The following is an 18,979-nucleotide window of genomic DNA, read 5'->3' on the forward strand; positions in this document are numbered from 1 at the left end:
CCAAGATTTCTCAGTCACAGAAATTATAAGATCCTGGACAGAAGTTGCACAATCTTCAAGAGTGAAAGAGAGAGTAAGGATGGAATGGAAACCTCCAGATGGTAACAGAATTAAACTGAATTTTGATGGAAGCTCATTTGGAAATCTGGGATTGTCAGGCATCGGGGGAGTAATCAGAAATTCTGAAAGGAGAATATTAGCATTATTCTCTAGACCTATCAGCATGGGCAACTCTCTAAAAGCTGAGGTAATGGCATTGCTACGAGGATTGAAGATAGTCAAGCAACTAGGAATGAGGCATATTGAGGTTGAAGGGGATTCCAAGGTGATCATCTCTTGGGCTAAAAACAATAGAACTACTCCGTGGACTTTCAAACAAGTGATAAGGGAAGTGGAAAAGGTTGCAAGGGAGGTAGAGGCAGAATTCAAATGGGTTAGGAGTGCAAATGGGCTAGCTGATTATCTTGCTAAACAAGGGGCTTTGAGGCAACATTTGTTTTGGGCTGCAATGTAAAAATGGACAGAAATATGTAGTAGTGTGGGACTTCTAGCCCCATACACAAAGTTGTAAAACTTTTTAACTTTAATTTCAAATAAAATTTTCCTTCAGTGATAAAAAAAAAGGTGTAAAAATGCCTGTTCAGGTTGGACTTAGTTGTTTTGTTGTTAGCTTATTTCTATATTTGGTTTTCTATATTGGAAGCTCACAGATCAAATTCAGGTTTTCTAATCATTTTTTTTAATTTTTAATATATAGGTCTACTCTCCATTTTGTGCACCAGTGTAAACTTTAGGATATGCTTTATTCTTCTTTGTTACTGAGAATCATTCTTACATACTGATTCATTATACTCTATTTATGTAAAGTAGCTGTTTTTTCTTATGTGCAGATGGTGGTATTTCTCATTCCTCTTTTGGATGATAAATTTCCTCTCATACGTAGCATCACATGTTGGACACTCTCTCGATATAGTAAATTTGTTGTTCAGGTATGGATGAAACTATTTTTTGATGATCTACCTGTTCTAATGTTTATTTCTTCATTGGTGAAGTATGGCAGTATATATTAATATATCAAAACATATGAAAGGGCAAAGGCCCTTTAGAGCTGAACCCCCTACCCCCCTGCCTGGAAAAGAGGGAAAGAAAATATTAAAATATTTTACAGAAATGCAAAAAATTTGAAATTTCAAGATCCACTGAGATTGATGCACAGAAATAGTCTGTTTTCTCTACTTTCCTGAAGATGCGCCACTCAATTCACATAATCTGTGTTCAATCTTATGTTTCTCTCCTTCTAGAGGCTCTAACTGATGGCAACTGGAATCATATTCCAGATAACATTACCCTGAATCCCTGATGTAACCTATCACTGGACAAGAGTTTGTCAGAACAGCCATTGAGTCCAGGACAACCTACTGTTTTCTAAAATCTAAAGTCAACAAAATGGCTCCATACTTGTAGTTATAAATGAGCAAGGGTTCAAACAGAAAATGTATCTTATCTATCACAAAATAAAGCAGAAAAAATATCTCTTGATAGATCATAATGGTGGGATAGGATTTTTGGGATAGGATTTTTATGATGAACTCAAATAGTTGTTAACTTGTGATTAAAGAATCCCTCTGGAAATCTCTTTTTGCAATTTGCAAGTAATGACTTAAGGGTTCAAAGAAGGAGGTGGTGGAGAAGAAATGTACCGAGTTCCAAGTTACAGTAGGGGCAGTGACTCAATTGATGGAGGTATCCGAGGAAAATCTAAAGCCAATTGCTGGGTTTGAGGAGAAGGAAAAGGAGGGTGGAGTTGCTAAAGAAAAAGAAGTCCAAGGAGGTTTTATCTCACAGCAAGGAACTAAAGGGAGGAATGCTGGAGATTGAGAACCTGGCTGATAGAGTTGTTAGAACTGGAAAGAGTTTAGGTTTGTTTTTGGGGGTGAAGAGGAGTTTGCCAGGAAAGCTTTCAAGGCTTTTGAGAAAAGCAAGAGGGAAGAGAGTCTGAAGAAGATCACAATAGGGGAAGGAGGAGAGATGCGGAATGAGGATGGAGATGGGAAGTTTTTTGGAGCAGCTACAGTAGTCCGAACCAGTGAAGAAGGAAGAAGAAGATGAGGAAGAAGACAAGAGAAAAGTGAGAACAGAAGGGTTTAGTCGAAACTGATTAGTCTCACATTCAGTCGACCCCCAAATGTTTATTAGGTTCTAATTACACTAACAAAGACTAAACTGCCCTCACTTAAGTGTGGGGCAGAGTACTCTAATAAAACAGCCACAAAAGCAAAGTACTTAACTAACATGAGATTACTAAACTACCCCTATTCGGCTCACTCTAACACTCCCCCTCAAGCTGGAGAATATATGTCATATAATCCCAGCTTGTTACATAGATAGTTCACTTTCCCTGAGTTTAGAGCTTTTGTAAACAAATCTGCTCATTGATCATTCGAGCCCACATGTTCTGTGTTTATCTCTCCAGCAAGGACCTTCTCCCTCACAAAGTGGCAATCAACCTCTATGTGCTTTGTTCTCTCATGAAATACAAGATTGGATGAGATATGGAGTGCAACTTGGTTGTCACAATACAGTCTCATAGGTTTATCCATGTGAAACCCAATTTCTTGTAGAAGATTCCTCAACCACACTAACTCACAGGTAGTATGTGCCATGGCCCTATACTCAGCTTCAACACTACTTCTGGCCACAACCGTCTGCTTTTTACTCTTCCACGTCACAAGATTTCCTCCAAGAAATGTGCAATAGCCCGTAGTAGATCTTCTATCATTCACTGAGCCTGCCCAGTCTGCATCTGTATACCCCACTACTTCAAGTTTTCCTCCTGGTTTATACAATAGTCCACGGCCTGGAGCTCCTTTCAGATACCTCACAATTCTAAGAATTGCATCCCAATGAGGTATACGAGGGTTTTGCATGAATTGGCTCCCCACACTGACTGCAAAGGATATGTCGGGTCTCGTGATAGTTAGATAGTTCAGCTTCCCCACTAGTCGTCTATACCTTCTAGGATCTTCAAATACTTCTCCTGTATCACTACTCAACTTAACATTTGGTTCCATAGGGGTCTCAGCCGGTTTTGCACCTAACAGTCATGTTTCTTCCAATAGATCAAGAACATATTTTCTTTGGCACAGATTTACACCTTGTTTTGACCTGACAACCTCTATTCCCAAGAAATACTTCAATGTTCCAAGATCTTTTGTTTGGAAATGATTTTGCAGAAATACCTTTAATTTTCCAATCCCCAATTTATCACTGCCAGTAATGACAATATCATCCACATAGACCACTAATAGAATCTTCCTAGCTTCCGAGTCATAGCTGAACATTGAGTGATCTACCTGGCACTGCTTCATTCAAAACTCTTCACCACTTCACTGAACTTCCCAAACCAAGCACGCTGTCACGGGGGTAATCGTTGGGGCCCCGTGCGGCACTCGAAATGGGCGAGTAAGCCTACGAAACAAAGCAAACACACACACAAAGGCAACAAGAAGGCACACGAATTAGCAAAAGGCTACTTGTATTGCATTAATCAGTGGTAAGCACAAGCACACAGCACAGTGTCGAGGGGATCTCGTGCTTAACCTTTACACGCTTATGAGCTCACTCGACTACCTACCTCCCCTCAAAGAGTACGTTAAGCTTTTGGGGGAGTGACAATAGGAAACATCAAAATGATGGAAAAGCATACTAAGTAATTACAATAACGCCATTGGCGGTCCCCCTTACAAAATACAAGTAAAGCCCACCCATGACACACATGTTGACACCATGAAGGCACGCGGTTGGCACTCGGATGGCTCACTGTAGGTGCTTGATGGCGCGGCGAAGGAGTCACTTGTGACATTCTCCCCCACTCAATTCGATCTACGTCCTCGGAGATCGGCTTCGGCTGGTCCCTTAGAGTCACTGTTGCGGAAGGAGGGTTCTTCTGCTGCTCCCCGAACCGGCTGTCGTCCAAGGCCGAGGTGTATATTTTGGTGGCATGGTCGGGTTGGCTCATTCTGTAAGGGTTTCCTATGGCTAATTCCTTTCCTGGCAGCCTCAAGGTATGTTAGAGGCTGGTTCTGTTTGGCTAAGGGGTAGGTTTGGGCCAGGTAAGGATCAAAATGGTGTTTTGGATTATTAAGGTGTGGATTCCCATGCATTTTTCCCCAAGGGTATCTCACCGGGCTACTACGGGAACTAGCCTTTGGGATGATGTGAATGTGGTCCCTGAATGGCTTGGGTGGCACTCGCTCTCCCCGATGGTTGTGGTAGTAGATGTGGGCAAGGTTTGACACGGCCTTGGGTCTTCTTCTGTTGGGTCCACCAGTTGCAGGCACTTGCGGCTTCTGCTGCGAAGTCGACTTCTGCTGATGTGGTTGGCGCTGAAGTTGATGCTGGTGCTGATGTTGATTTGGGCGCTGGCATTGGTGTTGGTGCTGAAAATGGAACTGTCTTGGGGGTGACTTCTTCCTGGTGACGACTTCCCAACCAGTTCCAGTGTCGATGAGAGGTACTTGACAGGGGTTCTTCCTTGCTGACGCAGAGCTGTCTTCATGGTTGATAGTTTCTTGGTACAACTGCAAGGCTGAAAGCTGCTTCCCAAGTATCTGCAAGGCTGATGAGACAGGAACCATGCAAGGGGAGTGCTCGTCCAGAATAAGCAAACTGTTGATGTGTGGCATAAGTGCTGCTTCCGCCTGCTTGAGGAACTCCACTCCAAGAACCACCTGAAAATCATCCAAGGGAACCACAGATAGATTGATGGGTCCTTTCCATGGTCCAACTCGGAGTTCTACTCCACGGGCCGTGCCCTCTACTGCTTTGGCCCCGGAGTTCACAGCCTTGACCCACCCAGTTTGTTTGGTGGTGGTCAAGCCAAGTCGCTTTGCCTCCGCAAGCGAAATGAAGTTATGGGTGGCCCCAGTGTCCACCAAGGCTTGGGTCGGCCTCCCGCCGAGGGTGATGTCTACATAACTCAGCCCCTTGTGGGCTTTGGTGGGCCGCTTTGATGTGGCCTCTTTCTTGACCATGGCATTGATGAGTTGGAGGGCGCCTACTCTGGGCGCCGCTGTGGGTTTCTCCTCATCACTCTCTTCACTATCGCTGAGTTTGGCAATGAGGGCAGTTATTTTCTTTCGGGTTGGACAGTCACTCGTCCAATGCTTCCCGTTGCAAAGGTAACACGGCGCAGGAGGAGGTCTTCTAGTGGATTGGTGGCCCTGGTAGCTTGGGCCTCCTTGTGGCTTCTTCCCTTGTTGGTAAGTGTAGGGCTTGTTCACGGGCACTGGCTTCTCCTTTGTAGGGGTTGATTGTGGATCTCCCCCACTCAAACTCATGGTACCTGGGCTGGATGGTCTTTGCACATCTTCTTTAGGTGTTCTCAGATCAACAAGCTGTTCAGCTATGGCCATGGCGGTGGCAAGGTCCTCAACCCCGCGTCGCTGGAGTTCAAGCTCAGCCCATGGCCTGAGACCGTCCATAAAATTGAACAGAAGATCCTTGTCTGACATGTCCGTGATTTCCAGCGTCAAGGCCGAAAACTCCTTGACATAGTCATGTAGTGATTCTTGATGTCTGAGATTCTTCATTCTTCGGCGCGCCAAGTACTCCACGTTTTCTGGGTAGAACTGCCGCTTGATCTCACGCTTGAATCCAACCCAAGTGTCGATGGTACGGGTTCCACGTTCAATGTCTTGGCAACACCTACGCCACCATAACATTGCTATATCAGTCAAATACATAGCAGCTGTACGTACCTGAGTTTGGTTGTCAATGATGCCAGTGGCAGAGAAATATTGCTCCAATTGCCACAAGAAGTTGTCAAGCTCCCTAGCATCCCGGGCACCCGAGTAAGGTGTTGGCTCTCGGATCTTGATGTTCATGGAAGCTAGGGTGGAGTGAGTGCTTGGTGTGTTGGCCACTGCCCTCTTTAGGAGAGTCATCTCATCTCTCATCTCATCCAATTGCGCTTGGAATTTGTCTAGCAAGCCCTGTAGGCTGCTTTGGGAAGGCCCAGCTCCCGAATTCTGTATGGTGGTGTGCATGTCTCTGAAGGCGCCATTGAAACGTCCTTCTAGTTCCACCACTGCATTCTCAACCGTCTCTAGGTTGAGGTGGAGTTCATCAACCCGATCTTAGGTTTCTCCCACTGTCACCTCGCAACGTAGGAGGCGCATGTCCACTGTAGCTAGTTGGTCGACTGATTTGTCGTGCTTGCTAGCTTTGGTTGTACGCCCCTTTGGGGCTTGTGTCTTGGTAGGTTCGTCAAGTGGAGCTTCGTCGGTGTCGTGGGCTTGAGTCCGCCCATGTGGTGTGTCATCGGAAACGCCCCGATTGCTCTTCATTGCGTTGATGTAGGGACGAAGACGGTCCAGAGTATTTGTAGGAGCACCTGCTCTGATACCAACTGTCACGGGGGTAATCGTTGGGGCCCCGTGCGGCACTCGAAATGGGCGAGTAAGCCTACGAAACAAAGCAAACACACACACAAAGGCAACAAGAAGGCACACGAATTAGCAAAAGGCTACTTGTATTGCATTAATCAGTGGTAAGCACAAGCACACAGCACAGTGTCGAGGGGATCTCGTGCTTAACCTTTACACGCTTATGAGCTCACTCGACTACCTACCTCCCCTCAAAGAGTACGTTAAGCTTTTGGGGGAGTGACAATAGGAAACATCAAAATGATGGAAAAGCATACTAAGTAATTACAATAACGCCATTGGCGGTCCCCCTTACAAAATACAAGTAAAGCCCACCCATGACACACATGTTGACACCATGAAGGCACGCGGTTGGCACTCGGATGGCTCATTGTAGGTGCTTGATGGCGCGGCGAAGGAGTCACTTGTGACAACGCGGCGATTGTTTCAACCCATAAATTGCCTTCTTCAATCTGCATACCTTACCATCCTCCCCTTGAGCAACAAACCCAGGTGGTTGCTCCATATATACCTCCTCCACAAGATCACCATGGAGAAAGGCATTCATTATATCAAGCTGAAACAGAGGCCAATCATACATAACTGCCAGGGAAATTAGTACATGAACATAACCAATCTTAGCCACCGGAGAGAATGTCTCCATGTAGTCCTCTCCATACAACTGTGAGTAACCTTTAGCAACAAGTCTGGCCTTCAGACGCTCCACACTACCATCTGGCAAGTATTTCACAGTATACACCCATTTACATCCCACAGCATGCTTACCGGGTGGGAGAGTAGTAAGTTCCCACGTTTGAGTATGTTGAAGAGCAGAAAGTTCCTCCTCCATTGCCCGCCGCCAATCAGGTGAACTGAGAGCTTCTTGAACATTGTTAGGTATGGAAATAGAGGATAAAAGGGAAACAAACTGGCGATGTGATGTAGAAAGACGAGATAATGAAACAAAATTGGAAATGGGATGGAGGGTAGAACTGCGTTTACCTTTCCGTAAGGCGATGGGTAGGTCAAGGTCTGAAGGTTCAACAATAGGAGCCATGAGAGGATCCGCAGATGAGGTAGAAGCTGGAGGAGGGGCCGGTGTCATTCGACGTGTATACACTTGCCGGATTGATGGACGTTCGGTGGTGATCTGCACGGGATGAGGTGATGAGTCTACTCCAACAACAGTATCTGGAACTGGATCACTGACAGGGAGAGGAAGAGGAAGTACAGGTGGAGACGAAGGCGCTTTAGGACTTGAGAAGAAGGGGACTGACTCAAAAAAGGTGACATCAGGGCAGACATAACACTTCCGGGTAATGGAATTATAACACTTGTACCCTTTTTGAGTCCGTGAGTAGCCAAGGAAGACACATTTAATTGAGCGTGCATCTAGTTTGTCTATTCCAGGGCTCAGATTGTGGACAAAGCACACACAACCAAAGACATGAGGAATTAATGAGATCGGAGATAAAGTGGGAAACAAGATAGAGAAGGGGGACCGACCATGAAGGATGAAGGAGGGCATCTGATTAATGAGAAAACATGCAGTGAGTACAGCATCACTCCAAAACCGTTTAGGAACATTCATGTGGTGAAGAATAGACTGAGCAGTTTCAAGAAGCTGACTGTTCTTCCGTTCAGCTACCCCATTTTGTTGAGGGGTGAATGCACATGAGGTCTGATGAATAATGCCATGCTGTTCTAAATACTGTTGAAATCAAGTAAGAAAGTATTCACGACCATTATCTGAACGAAGAACTTTGATTGGAACACCAAATTGTGTGCGTATTTCAGCATGGAGTTTTTGAAAAATGGAAAATAGTTCACTTCTTTCTTTCATTAAGTAAATCCATGTCATTCTTGAACAATCATCAATAAAGGAGACAAAATACTTGTACCCATTATAAGACTCTATTTTGATTGGACCCCAAACATCTGAATGAACCAAAGAAAAAGTATTCAACATACGACTCTCAACTCTTGGACTGAAGGACACACGACGATGTTTCCCAAACTGACATGACTCACATTGCAAAACTGACAAATGACTCAATGATGGAACCAATATCTTGAGAGCCTTGAGAGATGGATGTCCCAATCGGCAATGCCATTGTAGAGGAGTAAGTGAAGTCTGAAGAGCAATTGAAGATCCACCACCGTCAAGATAATACAATCCACCAGCTTCATGCCCCCCACTAATCTTCGTCCCCGTCTTGAGATCCTGAAAAGCACAAGTGGAAGGAAAGAAGGTAACAAAACAGTTAAGAGCTTTGGTTATTTTACTAACAGACGTAAGATTGAATGGAAACTTAGGGACATATAAAACAGATGATAAGGGCACAGAAGCCATGTCAACATTACCAACACCACATATAGGGGATGAGGACCCATTGGCAAGTGTAACAGTTTGTGATGTGGAGGTTTCAGAAAGAGAAGAGAACACACCTGGAGTCCTGGTCATATGATCTGAGGCTCCAGAGTCAATAATCCAGGGAGAGGTTTTAGATGACATGCAAGCAATACCTGATTAGGCAAGTGTGGCAGTGGTATGCTGTGAAGTAGTTTGAAGGAACTGTTCATACTCATCACGCTGTACACTCACCGTTTCCCTCCCAGAGGTAGATGTAGATGTGGGAGGAGTTCGGTTTGCCGGTTTACTGTCACTAATATCAACCTCACCTGCTACAGCATGATTAGCCCATTTAGAGGGAGGGCCATGTAGATCATAACAGAAATTCACTGTGTGTCCCTCTCTATCACAAGGCCTCCCCCTGAGTCATGACCACCCTGACTAATCATGGAATTGCCACGGCCTCCTCGGGGAGCATGACCTCCCCCTCTTGTACTATGTCCAACCCCTCTAGCTGTCACAAGTGTTGATCTATCAGACTGTGTGGAGTTCTCTGTCTGTCCCAAAGAAATTCTACGAAGCCTTGAGAATACTTCCTCAAGTGTAGGAAGAGTAGAGCCCCCAATATTTGGGCTCTAACTGGTTCATATTCTGACTTCAGCCCCACTAAAAATCTTGTAACATCTAGTTGCTCCCTTTGCTGTTGCTGAACTTTAATATCTGGAGTAAGGGGGTGATAGACATTGAGTTCATTCCTTATATTCTTCATGCAGGCATAGTACTCTTCTAGTGTTTTGGTTCCTTGTTGTAAATCAAAATACTCCTGATAAAGCTGATACACTCTTGTTGTGTTATCTTGTCCAGAATATAGCTTCTTAGCATGCTCCCATATATCCTTAGCCGTATCAAGGAACATGAAGTGGTTCCATACTATTCCACAGCCAAGTCATGATTTGAGCATCTTCTTGTTCCCAATCATCAAACCCTGGAGAGTCTTCTGGTGGCTTCTCATCTCTTACATGCTTTACTTTCTTCTTTGTCTTGAGAAACACTTCCACTGATTTAGCCCATGGAACATAGTTCTCCCCATTCAGCTTAATTGAGGTCATTTGTACCCGTAGGTAGTCGGAGGAAATTACCACACTAGGTTTCTGATCATTGTAGCCATCTCCTATTGCTGCCATTGTACTCTTTCACAGTTGCCTCTAACCTTACTTCTCAGCTACAAGCTGATTGATGTTGTTCACAGTTTGATACTTCAGCACCTATTGCAGCCTCTAAACACAACAGTGGGAGCACACACACTTGTTCTTCTTCACACTACTGCTGACTTCACACACCTACGACCCACATAAGCATCACAAGCACCACAACACAACAGTAGGCCCTCTTACAACCACTCAATAAAAAAAATTGTGCATCACAAGCACCACAACACAGTCAAACTGCTACACCCAGTTCAGACTTGTTTAACACACTTAAGAGGGCATTACACAACCACAAGGAGCTTGGCAAGGTCACTGCATTCCACCTTACACCACTCGGCCACCTACAGCAGCTCTAACACCACTCAACAACTCACAGCAGCCCTACACCATTCGGCTACTACACACACAGCCCTTCTTAGGGCAACAATGAACCTAGTTCTCTAGGTTCTAATCAGTACTAACTGATTCTTGAAGGGTTCCTACCCAGAAATACCAGCAACACAAAGGGGCTAAATAACCAACCTTCCTTTGAGAGTGTCAGCCAACCATTCACTGCTGAATTCACCTTCCTTGATGAAGAAAACTGTGCGCAGCAGAGAGCAATGAGTTGTGATGTCTCAGACCTAGGGCGAACCAGCTCTTTCCATTAACTAACCAGAAACGAAGAAGAGGGTGTCACGAGCACAGCTGAGATGCTTTACAAGCGGAAGCAGGTCAGAAACCTCGCTCTGATACCATGTTTTGGAGCAGCTACAGTAGTCCGAACCAGTGAAGAAGGAAGAAGAAGATGAGGAAGAAGACAAGAGAAAAGTGAGAACAGGAGGGTTTAGTCGAAACTGATTAGTCTCACATTCAGTCGACCCCCTAATGTTTATTAGGTTCTAATTACACTTACAAAGACTAAACTGCCCTCACTTAAGTGTGGGGCAGAGTACTCTAATAAAACAGCCACATAAGCAAAGTACTTAACTGACATGAGATTACTAAACTACCCCTATTCGGCTCACTCTAACAGGAAGGAATAATTGTTTGAAGGAGACAATAATGATTTTGGGGGAGAAGCGTGGGGCTACATGCATCTGTTTGTGTGTTTTGTGGAGGTTTAATCATTGTTTTCCTTTGAGATCTCTGTAGTATTTACCCTTTCTTTCTTTTATGCTGATGTTTCTTTGATGTATTGGATTTTGATGATCTGGGTGCTGCCTAATCACCCTCTGGTGATTGCATGAAGACTCTCTTTTTTATTTAATGAATACTTTTCTTTTTACTCTTCAAAAAAAGTAATTACTACTAGAGTTATCTCTATCTCCAACCTTCAAATATCCTACTAAATGTTTTAGCCATGACTATCCAATGAACATCCATCAAACTGTAGTATGGTGGAGCCAAGGTTAGGAAGTCCAAGTCTATGTAGGAGTATGTTGCAAGACTAAGAGGATAACATAAATGACTGGCCTCTTATTATATCGTGAATGTTTAAATACTTGAATTCGTCAGTTGTGCATAACCAATGTTCTACCAGATGATAATGAGGTCTATCAAAGTTTCCTGCACCTTTCTTTTGTTGTAAGAAACTTGAAAACTTTAGCATTTATTCTTTTCAAATCAACCATATGTTCGCTGTTCTGAGGCATCTCTGCATGTTTTATCCTTTGTCACCCTGGAGGGAAACCACGAAGGATTGGGATCTTCTGAGGGGGCATCCATTTCATCCTGGGTAGTGCAAAAATGAATGTTGCATGTATCTTTGGTGAAAATGGTGGGATAACCAACAACTCAAGGAACTGTATCCATCCTTGTACATGGTGGCTAGCGAGGAACACTTGTAGCTGGATGATTTGTGTACAAAATGTACCTGATAGCAGAAAAACACATCAGAAAAGCAAAGAGGAGAGAAATGAAGGTGTGCAGCCTAAGGTTGAGAAGAAAACCTAGCTGCCAATTGAGTCAAGAGAATAGTCTCTCAATTGGACAGTAGGTATTTATATTAACCTGATATAGAGTGAGGTAATTTACACTAATAACCCTGTTTAATGAAAATTACATGATGAGACTAAACTATCCTCACTCAAGTTATAATGAACAAGTGACTCAAATAACCCTGTCCCTTACAACTGAGACACAAGAAATAAAACTAAGAAGAAAGGATAAAGGGAGCAAAGCAAGATCCAAACAGAATAAGAAGCTACCGGCCACTCCATTAACACTTTGAAAACTAAGGGCATTATCACTTTTTTTTTTTTTGATCAATAACAGAAAACTTTATTGGATTCAGTTAAGAATAAGTTACTAAAAAGCGGAGGGAGGTAAACTATCTTAACTCCCCGAAAACAAAGAAAAGAAAAAAGTACAGAGTTAGAAATAAGCCCAAAACAAAGAATCCCTATTCACCCGTTGCTTAGCTAGCCCATCAGCGAAGGAATTTGCAGTTCTTTTCACCCAGCTGTACTTTATCTCAACATTCCTTGCCAACCAGTTGAACTTTTTTCCTCTCATTGCTGTATTTCCACATTCCAATCTTGTCTTCCTTTAACCAATTTACATCTACCTCCGAATCACCTTTAATAATCAGTCTCCTAATATTCAGTTCTGTTGTTCTCTGAATCCCTTCCAAGGCTGTTAAAACCTCACCCCTAAGGGAGTAACCCCACCAATCGGGCCAGAGAAAAGGGCTAAGGCATTCCCTTTCTCATTTCTGAAAATTCCCCCAATACTTAACAGCCCTGGATTCCCAATGCTACTACCATCAAAATTCAGCTTTATATAACCAGCAAAAGGGGAAATCCGAGAAGGATTTATGACCCTTTTAACCTGGGCAGAACTCGCTATTTCTTTCCATCTCAACAAATCATCCACAGTAAAGTCTGAAAACAGATCCAGGGATTTCAACCAATGTGCTACCCTTATGTGGATCAGCTCTGTTAAGTTCCCAGCATTCTTCTCCTTATCTAAAAATAATCTGGAGTTTCTTTCTTCCCACAAAGACCAACACACAGCTGCCCTTATACTCCTCCACATTATCCTTCCTCTTTTCACTGGCCAGCTGAAGAAAGATGGAGAGAACAACCTCTGTTCATTCAAAGGAGGGTTCCAACTGCACCCAAAAAGGGATAAAGCCCAATCCCAAATAGCTTTTGCATAATGGCAAGATAATAATAAGTGGTACCCATTCTCCCCATCTGCCTTGCAAAGAATACACCTGTGCAGGGATAAACAATTCTTGGGTCTTTTTTTTTTTTTTCTGAACAAGATCACAACTGTTGATTCTTTCTAGGAAGATTCCCAACAAAAACTCCCAACCTGAGGAGGGATAGGTTTGCACCATATCTCTTTAACAGGGAAAGACATGCTGAGGGAGGTAGGTTGCTGAGTTAGGTTTTAAAGAAAGAAGCACAAGAGTAAGAGCCCGAGGGGGAGGGGGGCCAAATTCTACAATCTTCCTTTTGGGGGTCCAGAAAAGCATTTTCAAGCAATGCCAAAAGGGACATAGTGTTTTCTAACTCTGTATCCCTAACCACCCTTCTCAAGTTCAGATTCCACCCATAACCAGAGGTTGCATCTGAGGGGACTAAAAAAAGATGAAATGGGCATATTCTTTAGATCAGAGAGAGCATACAAAGAGGGGAACTGGATCATCAAAGGGGAGTCCCCTACCCAAGTTTGTTCCTAGAATTTGATAAGGTTGGCTGAGTTCAAGTCATACCTGGTCCACTGCGAGAAAATTAGAAGAAGGTCATGGATGGCTTTCCAAGGAGATGTGCTTGTAGTCCTTGCCATGATTCCAGTATCCCAGCCATTGTCCTCCATCCCATGAATGCTAGCCACTATCTTTGCCCACAATTTATCTCTTTCTAAAGAAAATCTCCATAACCACTTCCCTAATAATGCCAAATTCCTTTTCCTGATATTCCCAATCCCTAATCCTCCTTGTTTCTTGCTTCTTGTTACCGCCTCCCATCCCACTCTATAGTCCCTCCTTTCCTCTCCTAGCTCCCATAGAAAATCCCTCATCAACTTTTCCAACCTATTAGCTACCTGAGAGGGGATTTGAACCACATATTATGAAGAAAATCAAATGACTTGGAAATTGATTCCATCAAAGAGATTCCAGCAAAAAATTATTGATAAAAAAATCGCAATTAGAAACCAATTCAAAATCAATATCCATCTTATTGTTTCTAACTCTTAACATAGGATCATAAGAGCAATATCCCTTTTGATTTTGTGCACAACTTAGGAAAATACAATTACTGTTTTTAAGATTTAATTTAAAGTGATGAAAACCATGAACATGAGCAAGATAGTACAGATCTGCTACCCACAAGATGCTATCCATAGGGCTTCCAAAATGATCTATGGCTGCATATCTCAAATATATGCTGTCTGAAAAGTAGACAGTATGAAAATGCTTCAGATATGCAGTTGTAGATCATGTTAGAAGCTGTGTGTAGCAGATCCAGTCTTGAGGAAAAATGTGCACTCTAAAACTCTCAAACTCAAGGGAATAGAAAACAACTTGCTCTTGAGATCTTGCTGAAGTTCAAAACACGAGACAACATTCTTAACTATTATCAATCTCATTTTTCTTAGCATAACAATAGGTACTCTGATATATAATGTCATGTTCAAGTAAGCATGGTTCTAGGGACTTCTCAAAATATTCCTTGGCATAATCAGATTTGAAAAATTTTAATTCTTAAACTTAATGAGTGATGTCTGATGGAAATGATGAGCCAATGTACATTCATCAAATTAATAAAATTAATCTTTTTTCTGATCAAATCATAAAAATATGTACATTTATAAAAACAAAATGATGAGTCAATGTAGGAACCTCATTATGATATAACTGGGAAAATCTAGAAAAGTCATCCCCAAACAGTAAGAAATATCTATACCTTCTCATGGTGGGGATATGCCCTCAGAATTAATAGGCACAATTTGAAAGGAAGTCACTTTTTCATTACTTGATAAAAAACTAGTTTTAAAATGTTTAGCAACTTTAGAACCTTTACACTTCAAATTGTAAGGATATATTTCCATACAATATCATACTAAAGGTGTAGTCTAACTAGAAATTCAAACACCTTGTTTCACTTCACCAATTTTCTATGGGTTAGCAACATCCTTGGGATTTTCCCATTCAACTGCTTCTAGGTGATCTATTTCTTACCATAGAGGACTTCAACATAGAAAACTAATCTGATAATATTTTCTCCATTGCTCTTCAAATTATTAATTTTGAAACTATTAAGCTTTGGCTACATCTAGTGCTTGATAATAGGTTTCTAAGACATTATCCCAAATCTCCTTTCCTTATTTCATTCATAAACAATTTTCACTAATGTGGGGAAGCATGGAATTGTGCAGTTAGGTCATTATCTTGTAGTTTTTTTAACCCATTTACCATGTGAGGGATTTGTAGGATCTGGCTCACTCATTGTTCTAGTCAAATAGCCAATTTTACCTTTCCAATCAATAACTAGGGGTGAGCAAATGGTTTATTCGGTTAAAAACCGAACCGAATAAATCAAAATTTTAAATGGAAAACCGAACCGAAACCGAAATATTAAAAAACCGAAATAACCGGAACCGAAATTTTCGGTTATTTTGGTTAAAACCGAATTTCAAAACAATATGTATTTTAATATATATTATAGATAGTAAATATGTATTATATATTAAAAAAATATATTATACAATGTATATAATAAATTATATATTTTAATATATAATATAATACAATATAATATATTTTATACATATTATATATGTTTTATATGTTATATATATTATAGATAATAAAGTTCAGTTAATTCGGTTAACTGAATTTCTAAACCTGAAAACCGAAACCGAAACCGAAATAACCGAATCGAAAAACCAAAACCGAATTTTTGGTTTTAACCGAATAATGCTCATCCTTATCAATAACTAACTATACATGCAAACTGCATCCATTCAAAATAATTTTTGCCATTGAGTTTCACAGTGTTTATTTGTGTGTTGGGGCTCTTGCAAACACCACTTGTAACCACCCTTGGCTCAATGTCTGCTTTGAAATTGCCCCCAATTCATAACTCCATAGAAAACACAAAGCCTTCATGATCAGGACAAATAATAATTCCTAAGAGCTTCTCACTGGTAGAAATGGGTGATTGGCTGGGTGCTTACTCTAGCTGCCCAACTTAAAGAAATCAGAAAATAAAGGTAAGAGCTGAAAGCATGGAAAACATAAATAGTAAACAGATTTTTTTTTGATAAATATAAATAGTAAACAGATTTTTTTGATAAATATAAATAGTAATAGATTGTTAATGTATGCAATTATTTTTTTCCTTTTTCGGGTCCTAGCAAGTAAATCATCTATTGAATATGAAATGGTATACCGTACACCCTAAACGAAAGTAGACCTTATGTTTTGCTGGATTTGTATTTGTCGATTGCATTGGCAAGACCTGTTAATACAATTGATGCCAGTTCTGTGGGGGTTTTGAATGTGAAAGTAGGTCCGTTTGGAGACCCTCACAGAGTGATAGGTGGATAGGTGACAACACACAATGGAATGGTTTTATTGCGTGTGTTGAAGCAGCTGCATTTATGTTCTTCTCATGTATCTCCTGATTTTTGATTTTGTTTCTTTTGTCTTGTGCTTGGTTGTTTTTGAAATTTAGAGGTAGGGGTTGGTTTTCTGGAGGTATAGTCTTGTTTCTCTTTTCTCAGGTGACTTCTGGGTGCCTTCCGTTGTATTCTTCTTGTTTTTTTTTTTAATATTTTTCTTCTTTTATTACCAAAACAGTGTTATCTCCTAATTTCTTTCCTCTAGGCATTTGGCTAGGGTTACATATTGCTTATAAGATTCTAAATGACTTAATTTTTGGGAGCTATTTTTTACTTATATTTTCTAGGAACTATGTGTGTTAATATGGCAGTTTTGGTGGGTTTACCTCTGTTTTTTGGATATCTATACATAGGTGTTGTATCATTCAAATGCTTCAAATTATAGTATATATTCATCTTTCAACATCTTGTCTAGCTATGTCCTTGTCATATTTGGGTAACATATGTTGGAGTAGAGTTAGAATCCATCAGATGGATGGCTGAATCATACTAGATGTCTGGCTGAAATTTCAAAAATTTTTCTAACCTTTTTGGGAACCGATTTCCCGGTAAAGTTGAAATTTGAAAATTCAGGATCGTTCTTGCATTGAACCAGACCAGATTTGAAACCAAAGAGAAGGGAGATATCAGTCCTAAAACCACAAGTTGCAGCTCCTAAGGTGGTAGTTCATGCCCAATATCAGTCCTAAAACCGACCTCCAACTAAAGATGGCGTAGTGTACAGAGAACCGACTCAGCAACACTTGATTTTAGAATCTGCTATCCAACTTTCTTGGATCGAGTAGGGTAATTGAGCCTGCTATTCTTCTATGATTTTCTTGCAAAAACAAAGAAGAAAACTGATCTAAAACCAGTTCTTGAAAGGCTAGGTCATTGTAGGGTTTCTTGGGAGACAAAAGAGAGAAGAAGAGAGAACAAGAGAGAGAGGTTGTCTAGTCTTGTTCGCCCTCTTCTCCTTTTATCTCTTAATGGATTACATTCCTAATCTAATTAGGAGATTATCCAGATCTGAATTGGATCTGGACTCTTTTAACAATTAAACATTATCCTCTTGAGAGGATAAGTGCTCCATACCCAATACCAAACCCATATTTGACCCAAATCACATGACAACTTACATCTTAATTAATCTAATTAATATTAGGCCTTTGTCCCATTTTCTTCAAAGGCTCATGACCTTAGGTGTTGCATGGTCACTTTAGGCCTGATACTATATGGCGTGGGGCCCCATAAAGGTCTCACTCAAGTCTATAAGGGTCCGGCCCCACCTCTGAAAGAGGCTAGGCCAAATTCACTATTCAGAGTAGTGAACCCTTGAGGCAATCAGCATGGTTTCAGTCTGGGCCCAACCTTTACACCTAAATGATCCATGGATTTAGCCACCCTATGAAGAGTGAAGACTTAAGGATAATGGACTTAAGTGAGATAAAGCCCATAAGGTAATCAGCCCTGTAATGGTCTCTTACACTTAACCTCTCAGCCCATAATGATCAAAACACTGCCCGACAGGGAAGGACCTCTCCCCTAGCTGCAAGGTGCAATATCACACTCTCTGCTCAGATGGATCTCGAGATTAAAACCTTTTGCAAACCTTTTTCATAAAATAGTAGTATATATAATGTATAAATACATTTTGCAAAACCAGATTTCAAATACAGTTGAAGTCCACTGTCTTCAATTTAGGTTTCCATTAGAGAGAGTGTAAACCCTGATATTCACTTTGTTTGACAAATGGGCCAATTCTATCACTATGAGCACCCCCTAAGGTGATTTCCTAATTTGCCCCAACATGCTAGGTATTTCACCCTTGATGGATCTCACTGATTGGCACATCAAAGACAGCCCAATCCAACACCTAGTGAGTACCATAATCAAGTTTGGGGTTATGTGTAACTTTTCAGTTTTGTCCATCTATCTCCAAGGTCTACGGAATAACCGGAAATCAGTCCGGGTTCAGTATTTCTTCCAAACACACACTTTGGGGTCTAACCCTATTAGCTGAGACAAGCTACTACAATTGTTTGGTAGCGAACTACTGTCAGCCTTGTCAGGATAAACTTCCAAAGTCTATCAAACGGTTAGAACATCCTAAAGTTACACGAGTCTCATAAGTGTCCAGTTTAAGGGGTAAACATACCAATATCAACATGAAACAATAATGTACTTTATTCATTTACAAATAAATGTTTATGTACATTAGCTTGATTAGAGCTAAGGGCATACATTGTCTAATAAAATAGGTGTTTACATCACTAATTACTTCGAAAATAATAGTGGCCCAGGATTTAAATTTTTGTAGGTTGGATAATTGGATTATGGATTGCCTCATATCCATATGGAATTGATAATCCATGGTTGGGGCTTTCATTATTTTG

The 18,979-nt window shown here is 41.3% G+C and overlaps 1 protein-coding gene across 4 annotated transcripts in view; it reads left to right on the plus strand.

Annotated features, from left to right (window-relative positions):
• The window catches only part of LOC104596758 (transportin-1-like), a 114,974-nt gene that overhangs the window by 40,887 nt on the left and 55,108 nt on the right, over positions 1–18,979 (plus strand). For all 4 annotated transcript variants that reach the window (XR_735094.3, XR_735093.3, XR_016076153.1 and 1 more), the window contains exon 13: positions 891–989. Coding sequence is in view for 1 of the 4 variants with exons in the window: in XM_010258037.3 (XP_010256339.1) it covers positions 891–989 (99 nt within the window). In the remaining 3 variants the exon portion in view is untranslated. The remainder of the gene's footprint in view (positions 1–890; positions 990–18,979) is intronic.

Source organism: Nelumbo nucifera, chromosome 5, assembly GCF_055504915.1.
Source record: "Nelumbo nucifera cultivar China Antique chromosome 5, China Antique-T2T, whole genome shotgun sequence".
Classification (NCBI taxonomy): Eukaryota; Viridiplantae; Streptophyta; class Magnoliopsida; order Proteales; family Nelumbonaceae; genus Nelumbo; species Nelumbo nucifera.